The 22,985-nt window shown below is 44.7% G+C and overlaps 1 protein-coding gene across 1 annotated transcript in view; it reads right to left on the reverse strand.

Annotated features, from left to right (window-relative positions):
• The window catches only part of SYNPO2 (synaptopodin 2), a 169,897-nt gene extending 147,584 nt beyond the window's left edge, over nucleotides 1-22,313 (reverse strand). Inside the window, exon 1 of the mRNA XM_080671922.1 lies at nucleotides 22,071-22,313. Coding sequence (XP_080528048.1) covers nucleotides 22,071-22,175 — 105 coding nt within the window. The 5' untranslated portion in view covers nucleotides 22,176-22,313. The remainder of the gene's footprint in view (nucleotides 1-22,070) is intronic.
• Between the last annotated feature and the right edge of the window lie 672 nt (nucleotides 22,314-22,985).

The following is a 22,985-nucleotide window of genomic DNA, read 5'->3' on the forward strand; positions in this document are numbered from 1 at the left end:
TACATGTGTAATTTCTAACTCTGAGCCCCATCCTCAGAGATAGATGGCAATACTACCCCCGGTTTACAGCCGAGGAAACTGAGGCACAGAAACTAATGTGAATGGAAAGTCAGAGCTGCCTCGCTCTAAATACAGCTCAACATAATTACATGCAACCAATTCTGCACATTTTGAGGGATATTCCTTTTAAAAGTCTCTACTGTTTTGCTCTAGCCGGTTTGGCTCAGTAGATGGAGCATCGGCCTGCAAACCAAAAGGTCCCAGGTTCGATTCCGGTCAAGGGAATGTACCTTGGTTGCAGGCTCCTCCCCAGCCCGGGCCCTGGTCAGGGCATGTGCAAGAGGCAACCAATCGATGTGTTTCTCTCACATCGATGTTTCTCTCTGTCTTTCCCTCTCTCTTCTATTCTTCCTAAAAATCAATGGAAAAATATCCTCAGGTGAGGATTACCAAAAAAATTTGTACTGTTTTAAAGTGGGACAATCATTGTATTTAGCCTTGAGAACTATATAACTTTAGGATTAAGCTGCAAAACAGAACTCTTTTTAAAAAAAAATATATTTTATTGATTTTCTACAGAGAGGAAGGAAGAGGGATAGAGAGTTAGAAACATCAATGAGAGAGAAACATCGATCAGCCACCTCTTGCACACCTCCCACTGGGGATGTGCCCGCAACCAAGTCACGTGCCCTTGACCGGAATCGAACCTGGGACCTTTCAGACCGCAGGCTGACGCTCTATCCACTGAGCCAAACCAGTCTTGGCAGCAAAACAGAACTCTTGATAAGTGGTTCGTACTGTGAACATTTTGTGAAATGCTGCATTTTACCAAAAGCAAAAATTCCCACTGGATGAAAGAACTGTCACAAATCGTTTATCTGGCTTTTGTGCCCTCAACTTCCTTCTGCTTCCTGGGGTCCCAGGAATCGGACCGCTGCTTGTCTAACTTCTGAAGAAGATAAACATATGTAGAAGAGCCACTTCCTCTCCTGAACAGGGTAAGGACGACGAAGACAGAAGACTCTGTTACTGCGTCGCTCCCAAGTGTCGGGTACGATCACAATGCACTTCCTTACAAAGCATTGCAACAGTATTATGAACGGAACCCCTGGGTCCCTGGTTCCCCACCCGTAACACTGGTGACATGTCCATCTACAGAAACAGCAATTCCATCACTAGCACTCATTGTACAGAGAGGGGCCTGAGGCTCAGCTTGTGTTTGCAGCTACACATGAAGAGGCAGTCAGTGGCGAAATGCTTCTGTCCTGGTAGTGGGTCGGTTTCCAAACAGTATCTAGCTCAGATCCCCCCTTTTTTGAAGGAGAAATGAAATGAAATGAAATGAAATGAAATGAAATGAAATGAAATGAAATGAAATGAAATGAAGGCACATTCGAAAAAATAAGAAAACTCTTCTTTCGTCTAGGTCTATCAGGAAAATAAACAGGACCCATGCATCGAATTCTCCCGGACACTCCTTAAATGCTTCTCTCACTGGGAGAACCGTTCCAGAGGAAGAAGGAAGATTATTTCAATATAATTTCTCATCAACATTCTACTGCAGAGGTGGTGGTGGTTATTCACTTAGTAAAGTGCTCTAAAGGCTGGCCAGGAACCTGCCACGCCAGGAAGAGCTGGGACGAAGAGGAGAGAGCGGGCGGACAGCTCAAAGTTGTTCCCCCAGAACCAGTTTAATCGTTTCACGATGAGAAAAGATAGGAAAACACCGCATGGCTAGGGGTCCCAGAGAGCATTTTTCACTGTGAGAGTCGGGACTTCCTGGAGCAACTCCTCGCGGAAGTCCCTGCGCCTTACTGGCATCCCTGCGGTGCCTGGGTCATGCCAGCGCCCTGCCTCGGGGCCCTTCTGTTCTGGGGGTGCCCAGTGCCTGAAGGCTCCTCGGTTCTCTGCCTAGTCAACTGGAGTACCTATGGACATGCCCGGCCGGTGTGGCTCAGTGGTTGAGCATCGACCTATGAACCAGGAGGTCACGGTTTGATTCCCAGTCAGGGCACATGCCCAGGTTGCAGGCTCGATCCCGTTTGGGACATGCAGGAGGCAGCCAATCAATGATTCTCTCTCATCATTGATGTTTCTCTCTCTCTCTCCCCTCTCCCTTCCTCTCTCGAATCAATTAAAATATATTTTAAAATAATAATAAAATTAAATTTTAAAAGGAGAAGGAAATGGGCACTAACTCATAACATTGAATCTACATAAATATTTGGACTGACACGGTGCCCTGGCCCAGACAGTTATGACCTTCATACCTGGGGTGACCCCATCAACAGGGACCCTCCCGACACGGTCTTGCCATATCTTATGTTCTATGGCACTTGATTAAGTGAACTTCCACATTATTATCTAGCTTCAATTCTTACACAATGACACAATCTTTATTAAAATATTCCCAAAAAGAAGCTGTCGATAAACGATAACAAGCACATCACAAACTCATGAGAATACGGCGGGCCTGACTCCTCAAGTTCCCACCGAAACTCTCCCCCAGCCAGTCTGTGAGATGGAAAACCACTCCTGTGTGACCACATGTGACCAGTTGGTGACATGCTCCAACCTGGAGGACCATCTGGAACAGGGATGGGCACCCACTTTGCTGGAGAGGAACATGGCCTCCTTGTCTCTTGACATTCGCTCCTGTTGGTGTGAAGCCGTCAGGACTAAGGCTATATTTAATAAGGAGGCATTCGGAACAGAAGAAACTTCTGGATCTGTTTTGCAAAAGAGGTTGAAGTCGGGCAATACTCGATTACAGAATTTAAACCAAATGATAGTGTTTAGAAAGCTCTTCATAGATGCAATTAAGAGTGGCTAAAATTATACACTATGGCGACAAACCAAGATGTATTTTTTTTTCTTTGTCAGCTGGTATTTTTGAAGATGCAAAGAAAAAGGAGGCCAGAAACCGGTAGAAATAATATTAGAACAGGCGGATATCGTTGGAGGGAGTTTTCTGTAGAGTCAGGTAACAGAACACGTGTGTCTGGTGTGGCCCAGCTCTGGCGGTTTCTCGATGCTACTTCCACACTGAAGTGGGTGAAGAACGCCTTTGAATGTCACACATGTGTTGACCTTTTCTGGAATGACAAAGTGCTCTGGGTCATTGGTTTCCCAGCATATATTTTAGAATAATAAACAAAATATGTCCCCTGTTAATTGCTTTGAAAGCAACTTTAAAAAAAGAAAAAGAAATGAGGGAAACAGGGAGATTTTAAAGAGTTGTTGAAAATGCTTCTATCAGGAAGTGATTTTCCTACTTGAAAAGGCCAGTGTGCTCACCACTGCCTCTTAGATGAGGACAGCGTAAGCTAAGGGACAGAGGGCAGGACCAGGGCAGAAGCTGTCCCATCTGAGGGACAGGGGTGAGGGCCTGGGCAGCAAGCACACACAGGAGGGGACGGTAGGGACCCTGAGGAGGGTCAGTACCCAGTTACCACCCACATGCGCTGTCTTTATAACCCGTTAACATGTTCGCCTTTACTATGTCTTAAACACCTGACCTAATTCTCCAGAAACTGTTTGCTTCAAAGGGAAGGGCGCATGTCATCTTTTCAAAGCAGACGTGGGAAATTGCACAAGAAGAAAATCAAAGAAAAACTATCCTTTAGAAGACAGGATTATGAAAGTTCCTGGTGTTTCTATTTCGCTTCCTAAATTATTTATTCTCGAAATAAACGCTTCAAATAAAATGATTTGACACTCATTTAAATGAGTAAAAGTACACTTAGGGTCAGAACAGAAGTTTAGGGACAAAAACCTCTCCACCAACATCTGTTCAGGTCCTTCTTTCCGCCTGAACTGCAGTTCAGCTACACTAGACCTGAAAGTGCTGTGTGTAGGAACTGTTTGTATAGAGCGCAAACCCTGAGCCAAACTTTCCGGGCGTCGGACCCTGACTCCATGGACAGAGGAAGCCACCGTCTCACTCTGTGCTCTATTCTGGAATCTCACATGTGGATAATCATTTTTAAAAGGCGGTTAAAGAAGTGTCTGGCACCCAGTAAACATTAAATATGAGTTTCTTGATAAAATGTTCTCCACAAGGTACTGTTAAAGGCAATAAGATGTTTGGGGAAAATGACACTTATTAACTGTTATTGCTGATTTCTTCAGGAAAAAATAATCTGTGTCCTAAAAAGGTGAAATTGCAACCAGGTGAGGAGATATATATATACATATACATATACATATACATATACATATACATATACATATACATATATATATGTGTGTGTGTGTATATGTATATGTACATATTCCTTTATTGTTGAAAGTATTACCTATGTCTCCCTTTTTCCCCCATTGACCTGACCCCACCACCTGCCCCAGGCCCTCACCACCCCATTGTCTGTGTCCATGGGCCAGGCATTTATGCATACAAGGTCCTTGGTTGATTACCAGGTCAGTTTTGATAACGGAGATGAAGGAAGAGGGTAAAGGACGGTGTAGCACCTAGGAAGAATCGGATGGAACATAAACACTTTACCCTGTCCTGGAAAACGCATCTGATGCATTGCTGTAAAGTCCAGCACCCAACACCAATGGACAGGAAGACGGTTCTTCTTATGTCATCAAAAACCAAAGTCTTTCACTCACACTGTCTCCAATGGTAAGTCCACCACATGTTTTAGCACACTGATCTGAAACATGCAGCTTTATACACGAGTTTGGGGAAACTGCATCCAGATCATCAGAACACCAAGATTATGCCCAGCCTGCATGGTTCATGGTCAGGGCACGTGCCCAGGTTGTGGGGCTCAATCCTGAGTGTAGAATGTGCAGGAGGCAGCCAATCAGTGATTCTCTCTCATCATTGATGTTTCTATCTCTCTCTCCCTCTCTGTTCCTCTCTGAAATCAATAAAAATACTTAAAAAAAAATAAAGAGGATACCAAGGCTATATCTACTGTCGCCAGTGACCTGCTACCTGTCAAGGATTTAGCAATCACTGCAAGCATCTGTTTTTGAGAATGTGGCCATCTCTGCTGTTTAATAAGAGAAGAATGGTAGATAAATCATAAAAATAAAGCACCTGAGGTAATTCAATGCTGTAAATATGTTCTCACTGAGGCGGTCAAACAACAGAATCCGCCCACTCCCCCACCCCCACACCAAAGAGTAAGTATCATCTTATCTCTCACATGAACTCTATGACCATTATTTACTCATTAGGGTTGTTTAATGAAGCTCATTCGGGAATTCTCCACTTCCTTTTTTTCAATCCTCCCCCGAGGATATGTTCTTATTGATTTTAGAAAGAGAGTAAGGAAGAGGGAAAAAGAGAAAAACATAGATGTGAGAAAGAAACATATTGGTTGCCTCCTATACACATGCCAACTAGGGATCAAACCCACAACCTGGGCATGTGCCCTGACTGGGAATAGAACCCGCCACCTTTTGGTATACTGGGCAATGCTCCAATCAATTGAGCCTCACCAGCCAGAGCTTTTACACTTCCTTTTACAAAACCTTCTGGCACTAGGTTTCATTTGAATCTGTGAGAATAGACACAGCAAACATCTTAGAGTTCATGTATGCTTCAGGTTCATTTATAAGTAAACCGGTTCCCTATCCAGTCAGGCCTCCCATTGCTCATGAACTTAGAGAGGCATTTCCTCAGGCCATTCAAAGAAGACGTGGTTATAAATGTTTTCAGGAGAACCAAGATGGTGGCCTAGGTGACCGCAGGCATGTGCTGCCTCCCACAACTACATCAAAATTACAACTGAAATACAAAACAACCATCATTCAGAACCATCTGAAAGCTGGCTGAATGGAAGTCCTACAACTACATAAGTAAAGGAGAAAGAACACTGAGACTAGAACAGGATGGTCTGACACCCAGGTGTGCTGATTTTTTAATTGGGAGGGAGAACATCTCTGTGGAGGCTGCTCATGAGGAGCAAGGGGTCCCAGCCCCACACAAGACCCCCAGACCAGAGTTCCAGAGCTGGGAAGAGAAGTCCCCATAACGTAATGCTGTAAAAGCCAAAGGGGATTGTAGCTGAGTGACATGGAAGCTGCTGGAGACTGAAGTGTTCCTCTTGCACGAACGTACTCAGACTCGATCCCTCTGGCTTCAGACTTTGCTAAAATCTCTCAAGCAAGCAGCAGCTGGCATCAGCATGCCCCAAACCTATCAATAAAAAGCCCAAGACTCAGCACTAGCACCAGCCTACCTTGCTTCACAGCTGGGCCTTGCCTGGTCACTTCAAGCCCAATATAAGTAGCAGCCATTTGCAGACCTCTCTGTAGCTCCTGATGGATGGCCCCAGAGCCAGTGTACACAGTGGACAGCTTCAGACCACACCAGATTACAATTCTACACATCCACAAGCAACACACTCAAGGGGCAGGCTCAGGAAGCACCAAAGCCCCACTGAAGCAAGTCCTGCTCCATAGGGGTGTCTCTTGCACAGCAGCTCTCCCATTGTAGTCACAGCTGGTCCTTACAGCCAATTGGCCTGAAAGCCAATTCCTCCCAGTGATGCCAATTCCACCCAGTGATGTCTATTCCTCCCAACAACACCAATCAAGGCTCAACTACAACAAAACTGTGCACACAGCCCACCCAGGGGCGCACCTAGAGTGTCCAGCTCAGGTGATTGGGGAAACTGATCCACTGGACCCTACAGGACATCTACTACACAAGGCCACTCTACCATTTCCAGGACACATAACAGCTCTACCTAATTCACAGAAACAAACATGGGTAAGCAGCTAAAATGCGGAGACAAAGAAACATGTTACAAATGAAAGAAATGGAAGCAAGCAAACTACTGGATACAGAGTTCAAAACAATGGTTAACAGGTTACTCACAGATCTTAATGAGAGCTTCAAGGGACTTAGTGAGACTTTCAAAGATCTCAGTGAGAATATCAAAGACATGAAAAAAGACCAGTCAGAAATTAAGCATGCACTAACTGAAATAAAGAATAATTTACAGGAATTCAACAGTATAGTAGAGGAGTCTGAGAATCAAATCAGCAATTTGGAATATGAGGAAGCAAAAAACACCCAATTAGAATAACAAAAAGAAAAAAGAATCCAAAATTGTGAAGATAGAAAAAGGAGCCTCTGGAACAACATTAAGTACACCAACATTTGAATTATGGGGGTTCCAGAAGAAGAAGAAAGAGAGCAAGATACTGAAAACCTATGTGAAGAAATAATGACAGAAAACTTCCCCTACCTGGTGAAAGAAATAGACATACATGTCAAGGAAGCACAGAGAATCTCAAACAAGAGGAACCCAAAGAGGCCCACACCAAGACACATCATAATTAAAATGCCAAGGGCAAAAGACAAAGAGAGAATATTAAAAGCAGCAAGAGGAAAGCAGTTAGTTGCCTACAAGGGAGCAACCACATGATTGTCAGTTGATTTCTCAACAGAAACTTTGCAGGCCAGAAGGGAGTGGCAAGAAATATTCAAAGTGATGAATAGCAAGGACCTACAACCAAGATTACTCTACCCAGCAAAGCTCTCATTTAGAATTGAAGGTCAGATAAAGAGCTTCACAGACAAGAGAAAGCTAAAGGATTTCATCGCTACCAAACCAATATTACATGAACTGTTGAAAGATATTCTTTAAGAAGAGGAAAAAGAAGGAGAAGGAGAAGGAGAAGGAGGAGAAATATGAACTTTAAAATGGCAATAAATACATATCTATTAACAACTGAATCTATAAATCAAAATAAACGAACAAGAAATCTAATGAACAAAATAAACTGGTGAATAAAATAGAATCAGAGACATGGAGACATGAAACAGACTGACGAATCTCAGAGGGAAGTGGGGAAGGGGACGGGAAGAGATTAACCAAAGATCTTACATGCATATATGCATTACTTATGGACACAGAAAATAGGGTTGGCGAAGGCCTAGGGAAGGGTGGGAATCAGGTGGAGAAGGACAATGGGGGGCAAAAGGGGGACATTTGTATTACCCTCAACAATAAAGATTTTTAAAAAATAAAATAAATGTTTTCAAAGCTTAGATTTGGTGAGGTTCTAGTTCATACAAACTTTCCAGCATTACCGAGTAACGGCCTGTCCCCTTTCAGGCCTGCCAGAGGGAAAGGATCACATGGACTTTGGACAATTATCTTGCATATTATTTTTTCAGGATCAGTTTTCTTATCTATAAATTGAGAGTAATAAAACTTTATCTACCCAACTGGCATCAAATGGGATACATACAGGTAAAGTATTTTTAGTTAAATATATAAATTAGCTGATATTCTTGAACATGGATTCACTGACAGAGGGAGGTTAGATTATTCTGGAAGCCAATCTACCTATTTTTAAACTATTACCATGAAAAAATATGCAAATGTTATCATTGGGTATAATGTGTACATCACAATGATATTACATACTGACTTTCAGAATTTGCAATATTGGAATATCTTTATAAACAATGATCACTTTAGTTTAACGCCCAATAAAAGTTCGGAGTGCTTACTTCTAACTTGAGAGCTCTGGACTCTGACAGTAACGTTCAAAAAGGACTCTAGACGGCTGAAAGCAATCATACCCCGGAGCAAAGAGTGCCCCCGGTTATGAAAGTGCTGACGCACATGCAGCCAAAGGAGAAAGAAGAAAAGAAAGAGTAGTTCACATTCTTATGGAGCCCAAAGCCAGATCGTAATTCTAAGTGCTTTTTCATTCTACCTAGAAACATAGCTTTGACATGATCATTAGCAGAAGTCACATGGGTTGGTGACAAATTTTTTAAAATATATTTTTATTCATTTCAGAGAGGAAGGGAGAGGGAGAGAGAGATAGAAACATCAAGGATGAGAGAGAATCATTGATCGGCTGCCTCCTGCACGCCCCCTACTGGGGATCGAGCCCGCAACCCGGGCATGTGCCATGATCGTGAATCGTGACCACCTGGTTCATAGGTCGACACTCAACCGCTGAAGCATGCTGGCCAGGCGTAAATTTTCACAGCTAACCAACATCTGACTGATCATAGGAACATGTGTGACGTAATTGATTTTTCTGAGAAGTGTCAAACCCATTCAGTTATAAACATGAAGTTTTATTTCTTCCAGTAACTGCTTTCATGATAAAGCCATTTCTCTCCTTTAATCATACGTTGGTTGGATCCCATGCATTTCTGGTGGCTTTTGGTTATTAAAACAGTGGAGTCCAATCCAGGCTTCAATCTTCTGTCTGATTCTAAGCTCTATCCCTAAGCTCCTGGCCAGGCTCCTGGCTCCTGGCTTGGCACGGGGAGGGGTTGTGGTCTGTTTCTAACCACCTCTAGCTCCCAGCCCCCAGGTTGAAGGCAGGAAGGAAGACTGGAGGGAGAGGGGGAGGCAGATATACTTACTCATAAACCAATGAGCTGGCATTTCTCTCTGGTTAACACTGGTGGCCTTCACTGTCCTCTCTGTGCTCGGTGTCCAAATGCTGGGGCACTCATGGGGTTCCTCCTTGGAGCCCTGGAGGGCATGCTACCCCGGGAAACAGGGCTCCTCCCAACTCCTCTACACCCTCTCCAAGCCCCTGGGATCTCCTGCTGGTAGCTGGCTAAGAGCTTGGACTGTGGGTACAGGGCACTGGCATGAAGGCTCAAGTCCCGCCACTTCTGGAACTCTCCTTCATCCAAGGAAAACTCAAGGATCCCTGCTTTACCCAATGGCCCAGGTGCTATTCATTCTCCATCTCTGTCTCTCTTTCTCTGCCTCCCCTGTGTCTTTCTCTGGTTTTATTCTGTCCCCTCCCCATCCCCCTGTTCACATGGACACCAGGCAGGCCAGCAACTGCCCTGACCAAGAGGGCATCCCCCAGGGCATGAACTGCCAAGCCCCTCTCCTGCAGCACCCCAGGCTCTACAGTCATTATTTCTCAGCTTCCCAGCACCCCGTTTTTACCCCCACCCCCACGGACGCCCCCATCTTGGCTGCAGAAAGGGAAGCCCTCCCACCATCATTATGACCCGCTCCCATGCCAAGGACTGGACGGTCCTCCCCTCCCTCTCCTTACTGCCCTGGGGAAGGAGCAGTGGGGAAGTGCCACCGTCAGTAAGCCCTGGCCCACACTCTCTACAGCAGAGGTTCTGACCTTGGCCACATATCAGTGACCTTCGGATGAAATTGCCACTTTGATCACCTGTGGCCGGTGACAGCATTTCCGTGGCTCAATTCCCTCATCTCCAAAGTGAGGGTGTTTTTTGTAAGACTTCTTAAGTTTGAGGGATCATTTGAAGAGACAATACCTGCAGAGAACTTGGAACAGGCCCTGGCACAGGACAAGGGCCTGATCAAGGAAGTGACCCGTGTGCTGTGTCCAGGTGATGGCCAAATTCAGGCCGTCATTGCTGCACCCCATTGTCTCTCTGCAGTGACTGTCTTAAGGCATGCCATTCCAAAATAAAGCTTTTACATAACATCTGCTTAATAGAGTTAGCTCGTGTGCGCTGACTCCTGGAGGCATACCTGATTTTAGGCTTTTTAGAAGGTTAGTGCTCAAAAATCAATAAAAAATTAGGTGATCTGTCATATTTTCCAATAAAGATGTCACTGCTTTCTATATGTGGTAAGAAGCATCTACCCTCAAATATACACATTCAAACACATTAAAACCTTTCTTTCGAAGAGGCAAGATGGCAACCAGCGGGAAGGTAGGGAGGGAGAGTGTGTGAGAGAGTGAGGGAGTGATAGAGGTGTGTGTGGACGTGTGTGGGTGTGTGTGTGAGTGAAATAGGATAGTTAGACCCTGCAGTTCTTCCAGGGGGTTGCCAATCCAGGCAGTCTGAGACTGCAAAACCCCGCGGCTGCCGCAAACACTCCGGGGAGGACACCGGCGGCACAGAGACCACGCCATCTTGAAGTATGGAACTGCTTGAGACTAGGATCCTAGCCTCGCCACCACCCAGTCTGGTCTCGGAAGCAAACCAGGACCCTACAGCCACTCTGGTAGAAGACCTGCCATCACAACCACAGACCCAAGGACACCAAGACTCCAGGCACCCGGCCGCAGATTTCTGTGAGTCACAAAACCAATCCCCCTCCCTCGCCGCCCCCGCAGCAGCGACATAGAAACTACCAGACCCCAGCCACACAATAAGGCTTTCTGCCCACACAAAGCAGTGGTGACTCTGCCTGACTTTGAGCCTTGGTGTCAGACACGGGAAGTTTGTTTCCTGCGACTAGTCTCCGCGCCCTGGCAGGGAGACTGAGCGGAATTCGAGCCTAGCTGCTCATCCCTAGGAAGGTAGTTTCTGCGACCAGATCCCGTGCCCACACAGGGCAGGGAGACAGCGCTGAACTTGAGCCCGGACTTACAAACTCGGGGAATTTGTTTCCCGCGACTCATCTCCACGCCCAGGCAGGGAGGCAGTCCTGAATTTGAGCATAGGCGCACGACCTTGGGGAGATAGTTTTCTGCAACCAGATCCTACGCCCATGCAGGGAGACCGTGCTGAATTTGAGCCTGGGGGTGCAAATACAGGGAGTTTGTTTCCCATGACCAGACCCTGCACCTTAGCAGAGAGGCTGCGGTGAATTTGAACCTGGATGTGCGGTCTCAGGGAGTTTGTTCCCCACGACCAGACTCTGTGCCCACACAGGAAGGCAGCACTGAATTTGAGCCTGGGTACGTGGACACAGGGAGTTTGTTTTCCACAGTGCACACCCGCGTGACCAGACCCCACACCCACACTAAGGGGCAGTGCCACCTGACTTTGATTCAGGGCAAGCGCACACAGAAGGCTGTTTACCACAGGGCAGAAGTGGACCTCCTGCCAACACAGTGTGACTGAGCAACCTGGTCTCCCGGGCAGATCGGGGACCCTGAATCTCCACACAAGGCAGCATTGACCACCAGTGACTAGACTCTGTTCCTCATTACGTGCGCCTGAGGTCCCTGATTCCCAGTACATTCACACTAAGAGCCAGTGACTCCAATTCTTGGCGCATGTTCACACAGGGACCTGATTCTCAGTGCGAGGTAGCACCAAGAAACAGAGACTCTGATACTCGATTCTCGGCATGGACACAGGGAGCCTCTGACTCCTGACACGCAATAGGGGACTTTGATTTTTGGCACACGCCAGTGGGTTCTCTGTTTCAATGTGGTGCAGACAGGGTCCCTGATTCTAGGTGCACACACGAGGCCACACTAAGTGCCTGTGACTCTGACCCAGGGCGAGTGTGGCTCCCACCAACCCACAGCAACCGCACATCTTGGTATCAGAGCTCTTCAGTGACACTTGGGGGGGGGGTGCAAAACTCCCACTGCACATGGTCCAGGCTCCTGCAACTCGACATCTGAACCTTCTGGTGATAGTCAGAATGGGGAGACAATGAAGCAATCCCTGGAGGAAAGAAAAGGAGGAATCGCCAAGAAAGGAAATAAGTTGAACGGAAGCATGCAACATGACAGAAAAAGAATTCAGAGTAATGGTCATAAAGTTCATACACTGGATGGACGAGAAAATCAACAACCTATGCAAAAATCAGGAAGAAATGAAAAATGATATAGCTACAATAAAAACACCATGGAAGGCTTCAACAGTAGACTAGAAGAAGCAGAGAACCGAATCAACAAGTTAGAAGATCAGGTACAGAAACAAGTCCAATCTGAACAGCAACTAGAGAAAAAAATTAAAAAGCAGGAGGAGAGCCTAAAGGAGCTTTGGGACAATGCAAAACTAAATAACATACGTATAATAGGGCTGCCAGAAGGACAAGAAGAGCAGCAAAGATTAGAAAATTTATTTGAAGAAATAATGACAGAAAACTTCCCTGATATGGGGAAGAAAAAAAGTTACTCAAGTACAGAGTCCCAAGCAAGATGAGTCCCAAAAGACCCACACCAAGACATGCCATAATTACAATGGCAAATGTTATCGATAAAAAGGGAATCTTAAAGGCTGCAAGAGAGAAACAGAGAGTTACCAATAAAGGATCCCCCATCAGATTATCAAATGATTTCTCAACAGAAACACATCAAGCTAGAAGGGAATGGAAGGAGATATACAAAGTGATGCAAAGCAAGGGACTCAATCCAAGAATACTCTATCCAGCAAGACTATCAATCGAAATTGAAGGGGAAATCAGGAGCTTCACAGACAAAAAAAAGGCTAAGGGAGTTTATCACTACCAAACCAGCAATGCAAGAAATGCTAAAGGGAATGCTGTAAAAAGAAGAAACAAAAAAGGTAAGAAGGAACACAGCCTCAAAAAATAAAAATGGCTACAAACAAGTACCTTTCAATAATAACTTTAAATGTAAATGGACCAAATGCTCCAATCAAAAGACATCGAGTGGCTGAATGGATAAAAAAACATGACCCATATATATGCTGTCTACAAGAGACCCACCTCAGAACAAGGGACTCACACAGACTGAAAGTGAAGGGATGGAAAAATATCTTTCAGGCAAATGGAAATGAAAAAAAAAAGCTGGGGTAGCAATAATTATATCTGATAAAATAGACCTCAAAGTGAAGGCCATAACAAGAGATAAGGAAGGCCACTTCATAATACTAAAGGGATCGATACAACAAGAGGATATAACCCTGGTAAACGTATATGCACCCAATGCAGGAGCACCCAAATACATAAAAAATCTCCTGGAAGATATCAAGAGAGAGATAGACAACAATACAATCATAGTAGGGGACTTTAATACACCACTGACATCACTGGATAAATCCTCTAGACAAAAAATCAGCAAAGAAACAACAATCCTAAATGACTCACTAGATCAGATGGACTTAATTGACATCTTCAGAACATTTCACCCCAAAGCTGTCTCAAGTGCACATGGGACATTTTCAAAAATAGACCACATACTGGGTCACAAGCAAAGTCTCCCCAAATTCAAGAAGATTGAAATCATACCAAGCATCTTTTCAGACCACAATGGCATAATATTAGAAATAAACTACAATAAAAACAATCCAAAACACTCAAACACTTGGAAGCTGAACAGCATGTTATTAAATATTGATTGGGTTACCAATGAGATCAAAGAAGAAATTAAAAACATTCTGGAAACTAATGACAATAAAAACACAACAATCCAAAACCTATGGGACACAATGAAAGCAGTCCTGAGAGGGAAGTTTATAGCTCTACAGGCCTACCTGAAAGAATTAGAAAGAGAGCAACAAGAAAAGTCCAGAGTGAGCAGAAGGAAGGAGATAATAAAGATTAGAGCAGAAATAAATGACATAGAGACCAAAAAAAACAACAATGCAAAAGATCAATGAAACCAAGAGCTGGTTCTTTGAAAGGATAAACAAGATTGATGAACCTCTAACCAGGCTTACCAAGAAGCAAAGAGAGAGGACTCAAATAAACAAAATCAGAAATGATAGAGGCGAAATAACAACAGACCCCACAGAAAAACAAAGGATTGTTAAAAAATATTATGAACAACTCTATTCCAACAAATTAGAAAACCTGGAGGAAATGGACATATTCCTAGAAAAATACAACCTTCCAAAACTCAATCAGGAAGATTCTAAAAATCTCAATAGGCCAATAACTATGGAAGAAATTGAAGCAGTCATCAAAAAGCTTCCAGCAAACAAAAGCCCGGGCCCAGATGGCTTCACAGGAGAGTTATACCAAACATTCAAGGAAGAACTAAAACCTATCCTCCTCAGACTATTCCAAAAAATTCAAGAGGAAGGAACACTTCTAAGCTCATTCTATGAAGCCAGCATCACCCTAATACCAAAACCAGATAAAGACAACACAATGAAAGAGAATTACAGGCCAATATCCCTCATGAACATAGATGCCAAAATCCTCAACAAAATTCTAGCAAATCGGATCCAGCACTACATCAGAAAGATCATACACCATGACCAAGCAGGATTTATCCCAGGAATGCAAGGATGGTACAATATCCACAAGTCAATAAACATGATACATCACATAAACAAATTGAGAGATAAAAATCACATAATCATATCAATTGACGCAAAAAAAGCATTTGACAAAATCCAACACCCTTTCTTGATAAAAACTCTCAACAAGGTGGGAATAGAAGGATCATACCTCAACATCATAAAAGCCATATATGATAAACCCACAGCCAGCATCACACTCAATGGACAAAAACTAAAACCATTTCCCCTAAGAACAGGAACAAGACAGGGATGCCCTCTCTCACCACTCCTGTTCGACATAGTACTGGAAATATTAGCCATTGCAATTAGACAAGAAGAAGAAATAAAAGGCATCCCAAATGGAAAAGAAGAAGTAAAACTGTCCTTATTCGCAGACAACATGATATGTACATAGAAAACCCTAAAAACTCCATTAAAAAATTATTAGACTTAATAAATGAATTCGGCAAGGTAGCAGGATACAAAATTAACGCCAAGAAATCTATGGCAGTCCTATACACCAATAGTGAACTTACAGAAAGAGAGACTAAGAAAGCAATCCCATTTACCACCGTACCAAAAAAATTAAGATTCCTATGAATAAACTTAACTAAAGAGGTAAAAGACCTATATGCAAAAAACTACAGGACACTGAAAAAAGAGATAGAGGAAGATATAAACAAATGGAAGAACATACTGTGTTCATGGATTGGTAGAATCAACATCATCAAAATGTCCATACTACCCAAAGCAATCTATAGATTCAATGCAATCCCCATTAAAATACCAATGGCATATTTCACAGACCTAGAACGAACTCTCCAAAAATCCATCTGGAATTAAAAAAAGACCCCAAATAGCCTCAGCAATCCTGAGAAAGAAGAACAAAGTAGGTGGGATCTCAATACCAGATTTCAAGCTGTATTACAAAGCCACTGTTCTCAAAACTGCCTGGTACTGGCACAAGAACAGACATATAGATCAATGGAATAGAATAGAGAACCCAGAAATCGACCCAAACCACTATGCCCAATTAATATTCGACAAAGGAGGCATGAGCATACAATGGAGTCAAGACAGTCTCTTCAATAAATGGTGTTGGGAAAATTGGACAGATACATGCAAAAAAATGAAACTAGATCACCAACTTACACCATACACAAAAATAAACTCAAAATGGATAAAGGACTTAAACATAAGACGGGAAACCATAAAAATACTAGAGGAATCCACAGGCAGCAAAATCTCAGACATATGCCGAAGGAACTTCTTTGCTGATACTGCTCCGAGGGCAATGGAAAATAAAGAGAAAATAAAGAAATGGGACGACATCAAAATAAAAAGCTTTTGCACAGCAAAAGAAACCATCAACAAAACAACAAGAAACCCCACTGTATGGGAGAACATATTTGCAAATGTTATCACTGATAAGGGTTTAATCTCCAACATTTACAGGGAACTCATACAACTTAATAAAAGGAAGATAAACAATCCAATCAAGAAATGGGCAACGGACCTAAATAGAATCTTTTTGAAAGAAGACAGAAGGCCAAGAGACATATGAAAACATGCTCAAAGTCACTAATTATCTGAGAGATGCAAATCAAAAAAACAACACGGTACCATCTCACACCTGTCAGAATGGCTATCATCAACAAATCAATAAATGACAAATGGTGAGGATGCGGAGAAAAAGGAACCCTGGTGCACTGCTGGTGGGAATGCAGACTGGTGCAGCCACTGTGGAGAACAGTATGGAGTTTCCTCAAAAAACTAAAAATGGAACTCCCATTTGACCCAGTAATTCCACTTCTAGGAATATATCCCAAGAAGCTAGAAACATCAATCAGAAAGGATATATGCACCCCTATGTTCATAGCAGCACAATTCACCATAGCTAAGATTTGGAAACAGCCTAAATGCCCATTAGCAGATGAGTGGATTAAAAAACTGTGGTACATCTACACAATGGAATACTACACTGTGCTAAAAAAGAAGGAATTCCTACCATTTGCAACAACATGGATGGAACTGGAGAGCATTATGCTAAGTGAAATAAGCCAGTCAGAGAAACCTAAGTATCACATGATCTCACTCATTTGTGGAATATAATGAACAACATAAACTGATGAACAAAAATAGATCCAGAGACAGAGAAACATCGATCAGAAAGTCAAACCTAAGGGAAGGTAGGGGAGGGTGGGGGTAAGGGGGAGAGATCAACCAAAGGACTTGTATGCATGCATATGGGCCTAACCAATGGACACAGACAACAAGGGGGTGAGGGCATGAGTGGGGGGGATAAGGGGGTAATGGGGGATAAGGACACAATATGTAACACCTTAATCAATAAAGAAATTTTAAAAAATAAATGAATAAAACATAACTTGTACAGAATAGCAAGTATTAGCAAGCTCTGAATACATTTCTTTCATCATCGAGTATTTCCTCAGGGATTTTGGATGAATCTCTGAAGAAAGCAGCCAACATACCATAAATTATGTAAAACTAGAGGCCCGGTGCACGAAACTTGTGCACTTGGCGGGGGCAGGGGGCGGGGGGTCCCTCAGCCCAGCCCGCACCTTCTCGCAGTCCAGGAGCCCTCGGGGGATGTCTGACTGCCATGGAGGCGGGAGAGGCGCTTGCCAGCCATGAACCTGACTCAGGTCTTAAAAAACAAAAACAACTTTCTTTCCCCTTTAGAAAATGTTTCTGGAATTATTTCATTTGAGACATTTTCGAAACCTCGCTGATGGCACTAAGGCAGTGGCTCTCAACCTTTCTAATGCCGCGACCCTTTAATACAGTTCCTCATGTTGTGGTGAACCCCAACCATAAAATTATTTTCATTGCTACTTCATAACTGTAATTTTGCTACTGTTATGAATCGTAATGTAAATATCTGTGTTTTCCGATGGTCTTAGGCAACCCTACTAGCGGTTCTCAACCTGTGGGTCGCGACAGGCATATATTTACATTACGATCAGGCAGATATTTACATTACGATTCATAACAGTAGCAAAATTACAGTTATGAAGTAGCAACAAAAATAATTTTATGGTTGGGGGTCACCACAACATGAGGAACTGTATTAAAGGGTCGCGGCATTAGAAGGTTGAGAACCACTGCACTAAGGGATGGGAATTATGTTATTTTAAAGTGCTTTGCCTATTAAATAGCACAATTTCACTCAAAGCTTTAAACGGAGATGACGCAGCAATAGATAAGCAGCATTAAATTCACTTCTGCCTCATATATGGGGGACTGCAATTTGTCATTTCAATTTTAAGAAACAGTTATTTGAAACTTTGAATTAAAAAGTAATAGAAGAATAAGCACCACCGTGGTCTACACCTGTGGCTTAAAGCTTCCATTTCTAAGTGTTACAACATGTAAAGGATAAACCGTCCAAACATCTCTTGAGTCATTATTTCCAAAACACAAGTTATTTCTGAGTTGTCCAGAAGATTTGTTTGTAAAACAGAAATTTCTCCCCACTTCTTTATGTAAAGATTTGTTCAAATGGATTTGCCAAGAGTGTGTCCAGGAACATAGCCACGTAAGTACATGTTTCTGAAAGAGAGTTTGTAAAGTAAATGCTGGCATGCTTTCCCAGAGGACATCCCCCTCACCAGGGGCTGCCTGTAGTAATTACGTCTGTGCGCGTCTGTTTCTGAGCTGCCCTCCTGCAGATCCACTTTGCAGAGTGTGGTCTTAGGACTCTGCATTGGAAATACCTGCTTCCCATCCCATGTATTCAGAACACAAATGAAGAGATATACGAACATTTAAAAAAATAGGGTGATATTACTGATTAGTTGGGCCTTTTTAAAATTCAATTTATTCTTGAAAACAAAGCAGAAATGTGTGGCCTTGAGCGTCCACGTCAGTGAAAAGTATGATGACTAAGGTTTCGTTCGTGCTCTCCGGAAGCTGGGGTCTGCTGCAGGTCAGCCAGCCAGCCCAATACTGAATACGCTTGAACCTCGCTCAGCAGTAACCAGGCACGTCGCAGGGAGATAGTTGTCAGGCCTGACAAAGCTGTTAGGCTTTCCTTCCACACAGAACTACGGGAATCTAAACACTGGCCATGTTACAAGCCAAAACTGGGCTGTTGTCTATAGAACTGCTTGGTAGCATTCCCACTTTAAGGGGCATGACTCAAGCACTGCCTGACATTTTCTTTTCTTTGGAAATAAGTATTTTCTTCAATTCCCCAATTAATCATTTGCATGTTCTTCAAAACGATGAGTGCTTTGTTTGCCAGCAGCCATCCCCTACGCAGCATTCTTGTCTCTTTCCTCTGCGGGGAGGTAAGTAGGCCCCAATAAGTCATCGCCAGTCCTAGTAAGAAGAGGAAGTCTATAACCAAACAACCTTCATTTCACCTTGAACTCCTTGAGAAACCATTAATGGAATCCAGCAAGTTCAATGTGTTAAGAAAAACAGTGATCCCAGTGAGGCCGCGGCCTGCTCACAAAGAAAGTCACGGCACTTTGCTCCGGGGGTTTTCTGCAACAAGTAACCCTATATAATAAAAGCCTACTCTGCAGACTGTCCCCTCGGGTGGTGTTCAACTGGGAGTTCGACTGCTCACTATGACGTGCGCTGACCACCAGGGCGTGGCGCGGAACATGGCAGGTGTCCGCGACACGGCGCTGGCAGCGGGCGGCAGTGGAGGTGCTGCTGGCCCCGATGGGCTCCAATGAGAGCGAGACCACGGCAGGTTGGTGGAGCAGGTGAGCGGGCGGTGCCAGGCCAAGGGGGGTGCAAGAGGGGGCCCGATCTCCACAGGCCACCCCGAGGGACCCCACCCATGCATGAATTCGTGCACTGGGCCTCTAGTGCTAGTATAAGAAATCAAATACAGGCCCTGGCCAATGTTGCTCAGTGGTGAGAGCATTGCCTGAGGACCTAAGGGTCTCCAGTTCGATTCCCTCACCAAGGGCACATGCCTGAGTTGCATGTGGAAGGCAACAATCAATGTCTCTCTCTCACATTGATGTTTCTCTCTCTCTCTCCCTCCCCCACTTCCATTCTTTCTAAAATTCAATGGAAAAAATCTCCTTCAGTGAGGATTAACTAAAAAAAAAACCACACAAATACAGTAAGTTTGAATTAAGGAAAAAATAGACAGTATAGATTTTTATGAAGTGGGCACTGCTATAGTGATTTAGAGGTTATATCTTCTTTAGAAGGCTCTCCGGTCACTTTTTACATATGCTAAAAACTAGGCTGCAGTCTCTCTCTCTCTCTCTCTCTCTCTCTCTCTCTCTCTCTCTGACACACACACACACACACACACACACACACACACAAGAATTAAGTCAAACATCCAGGCGCTTTAATAATGATCTTTTTAAAACCACAGATACACCGTCTGAGTATTAGAAAGACAACTTGGGGCAGGTAGGACTGCACTGTTGGATGCTCACGCAGCGTAATAGCCTCTCTGGATCCTGCCCACAGTAGAGAGAGGCCCACAGAGCACCCTTCATTCACCATTTGCTTCAGTTCTTCAAAAACCACACACAGAGGTTCCACTTTGAAGCAAGCACACCGAGAATTCAAGAGAAACCCACTCTCCTTCAGGGATGACAGCCTCAAGCCACCTCAGTCCCCACATTTGAACTGGCAGGCAGACTAGAACACTCGGGCCCCACAGACCTTCACCATGGTGCCCAATGGCCTCCTTCTCTCTCCTTTCCCACACACTGAAAACGCCTGCTCTCCCCCCCCACACACACCCGTGCACACACACGTGTGCACACACATGCACACACGCATACACCTATGCATGCACACATACATACACACACGCACACACACATGAGTCAGGAAGGGCGAGAGGTTTGTCTCAGACCCGGCTGCACATTAGCTCAGAGCTGGAATTAGACCTCAAATCTCAGTCCTGGGAGCCAGCCGACTGCTATTCTAGACCCAGAACAAACCCAGGCTCCTGAGTGCCACAGTCGCTGAGTGGGCATTGTTCTGTCCGATGCCACTGGCCACTGCCTCCCAGAGAAACACAAGGAAACCACCTCTGCGCCCAGACTCTCCCAGCCCGCCCAGCTGGAGTTGAGGGCTGAACCAGGATTGCCAGAAACAATCCAATTCTAAAACCTGCTCTTCATCTGTTAAGTGTCGCTAGGGGGCAGGGTTCCCCCGCCGCACTGTGAAAGGATTTTCTGAGCCAGGGAGCAGAACATTTCAAAGAACACCCCCCCCCCCCACCCCTCCTCAGTGAATCTTTTTAAAATGTACAAGTCAAAGAGGAAGAATAGCTACAAAGGCCAGTGGTCCATGTATTTCATAACGACCTAGATCCATTTTAATACAGATATAAAACAGGAAACAAGTCACACATGTTCTTTCACACAATACCACAGTTTAGTACTGAGCTCAGATAAAAGTCTGCTTCTTTTCATGCATTTTAAAATTCATTTCAGCTGCATCCCAACTGCATACGAAGCAGGATACTTCAAGCAAACCCGTAGGGTATTAGCTGAGAAACAAGCAATCTCATGGCAACAAAACATCTAAACTGTTTCAGACCATTATCAGATGTGTTTCAAAGTTACATTAAGCTACATACAGCACATTGAGTGTCGTTGAATTCGTTCTGGGCACTTAAGCAGATGAATACACACAAATGGGACAGAGTCCTTGGGTTTTTGGATTTATTTGTCAAATCCTTAAAGGAATAGTCTTTCAAACAGATTTTATGACATCACCATACTTTAAAAATGATTACTCAAAACTGGCCTTTTCATGAACGTCCTCTCCAACAGTTCCTAGGAGTCCACAAACTAGGGGGGCCAATCGCTATGCTGAGCTGAAGGCTTCTCCTCACGGAAGCCAAGGACACTGATCCGAAACAATAACTCCACTGAGTTTCTCATATTGCCCGCAAGACAGTTCCCGGGTGTCCTGCCCGTTGTCACAGAAGCTGTTTAACTAGGCTTTTCTCCATCTGATAAATATGACACATCCCCCCACCCCCGTCAATTACTGGTTAATTACTCTGTTTTTCTCCCAAGCTTCCTTGAAACAAACAAACCCAATGTCCTAAAAGCTCAATGACAGCACCAAAATCAAGGCACCCTATAGACTTCTGAGTCAGAACTCCACCAACAGGTTGCTTTCAAGCCTCCCTCCCGCACAACGCGCCGACACCCTTCAGGGATCCTACCTTGGCCACTTGCAGGGGCTGCTGCTGCTCCTTGCCCCCCTGCAGCCGGAACCCCCAGGGCGCCCCTCCGGTCATGGAGATGCAGATGAAGTCCCCCGTGCCCATCTTCCCCTTTTAGCTGGGCAGCAGGCAGGGCTGGAAGAGGGAAGCCGCGCGGGCAGGATGCGCTCCCTGGGCTCCGGACGGAGGAGGCAGGACCGGGCACTGCAGGACGCGGAGCTGCGCTGCGGCCGCTGCGCTAATGGGCCGGTGGCACCGACGCGCGCGCCGGCCCACTCTTGCGTCACGCGCCCGCCTTCGCTCAGCCCACCTTCGGGGAGGGGAGAGGCCCGCCCGGAGACCATCCCCATTTGGGGCAAGACGAGGCGGGGAACAAAAGTTCTCTAGCGCAAAAGGATGAAAGCCCAACACTTTAAAAAAAGCTACGATTGCAATATTTTCGTTTAATAATTCTATAAATAGCAGAGGACGCCTGAAGGTCGTAGCCTGCAGGCCAGGAGGGACCGCCTCACGTCGGAGCTCTGGGAACTCAGCTGCTTAGGTTTTATTCTCCAGTAGGTGGTCTGAGAATCACCACACTGACGATGGACAGACAAAGGGAGCTCCAGTGGCTTAATTATTATCTTTCTAAGCTTTCCTGTCTGCAGCCTGTGCAACTAATCCCCTAAAAAAGAGGGAATAAAGCAAAGCAGAACCGTTTTTAAAATCTTTTCTGAAAAGTAGCCCTTGAGCTCCATCGTCTCCCCACCATACACCCCAGAGGCTGGAGGGGAGGGGCCCTCTGAACCACCTTCTCACAGCGACGCCTCCCACAGGGTGTGGAGTGTTTCAGCTTTAGTAAGTGTTTCCTCTTCCTCCTTCCTGGGCCGGAGAGACGCTGCTGGGACCTGAAAGGGAACAGCCAGCCAGCCCGAC

Source organism: Plecotus auritus (genome assembly GCF_963455305.1).
Source record: "Plecotus auritus genome assembly, chromosome: 6".
Lineage (NCBI taxonomy): Eukaryota > Metazoa > Chordata > Mammalia > Chiroptera > Vespertilionidae > Plecotus > Plecotus auritus.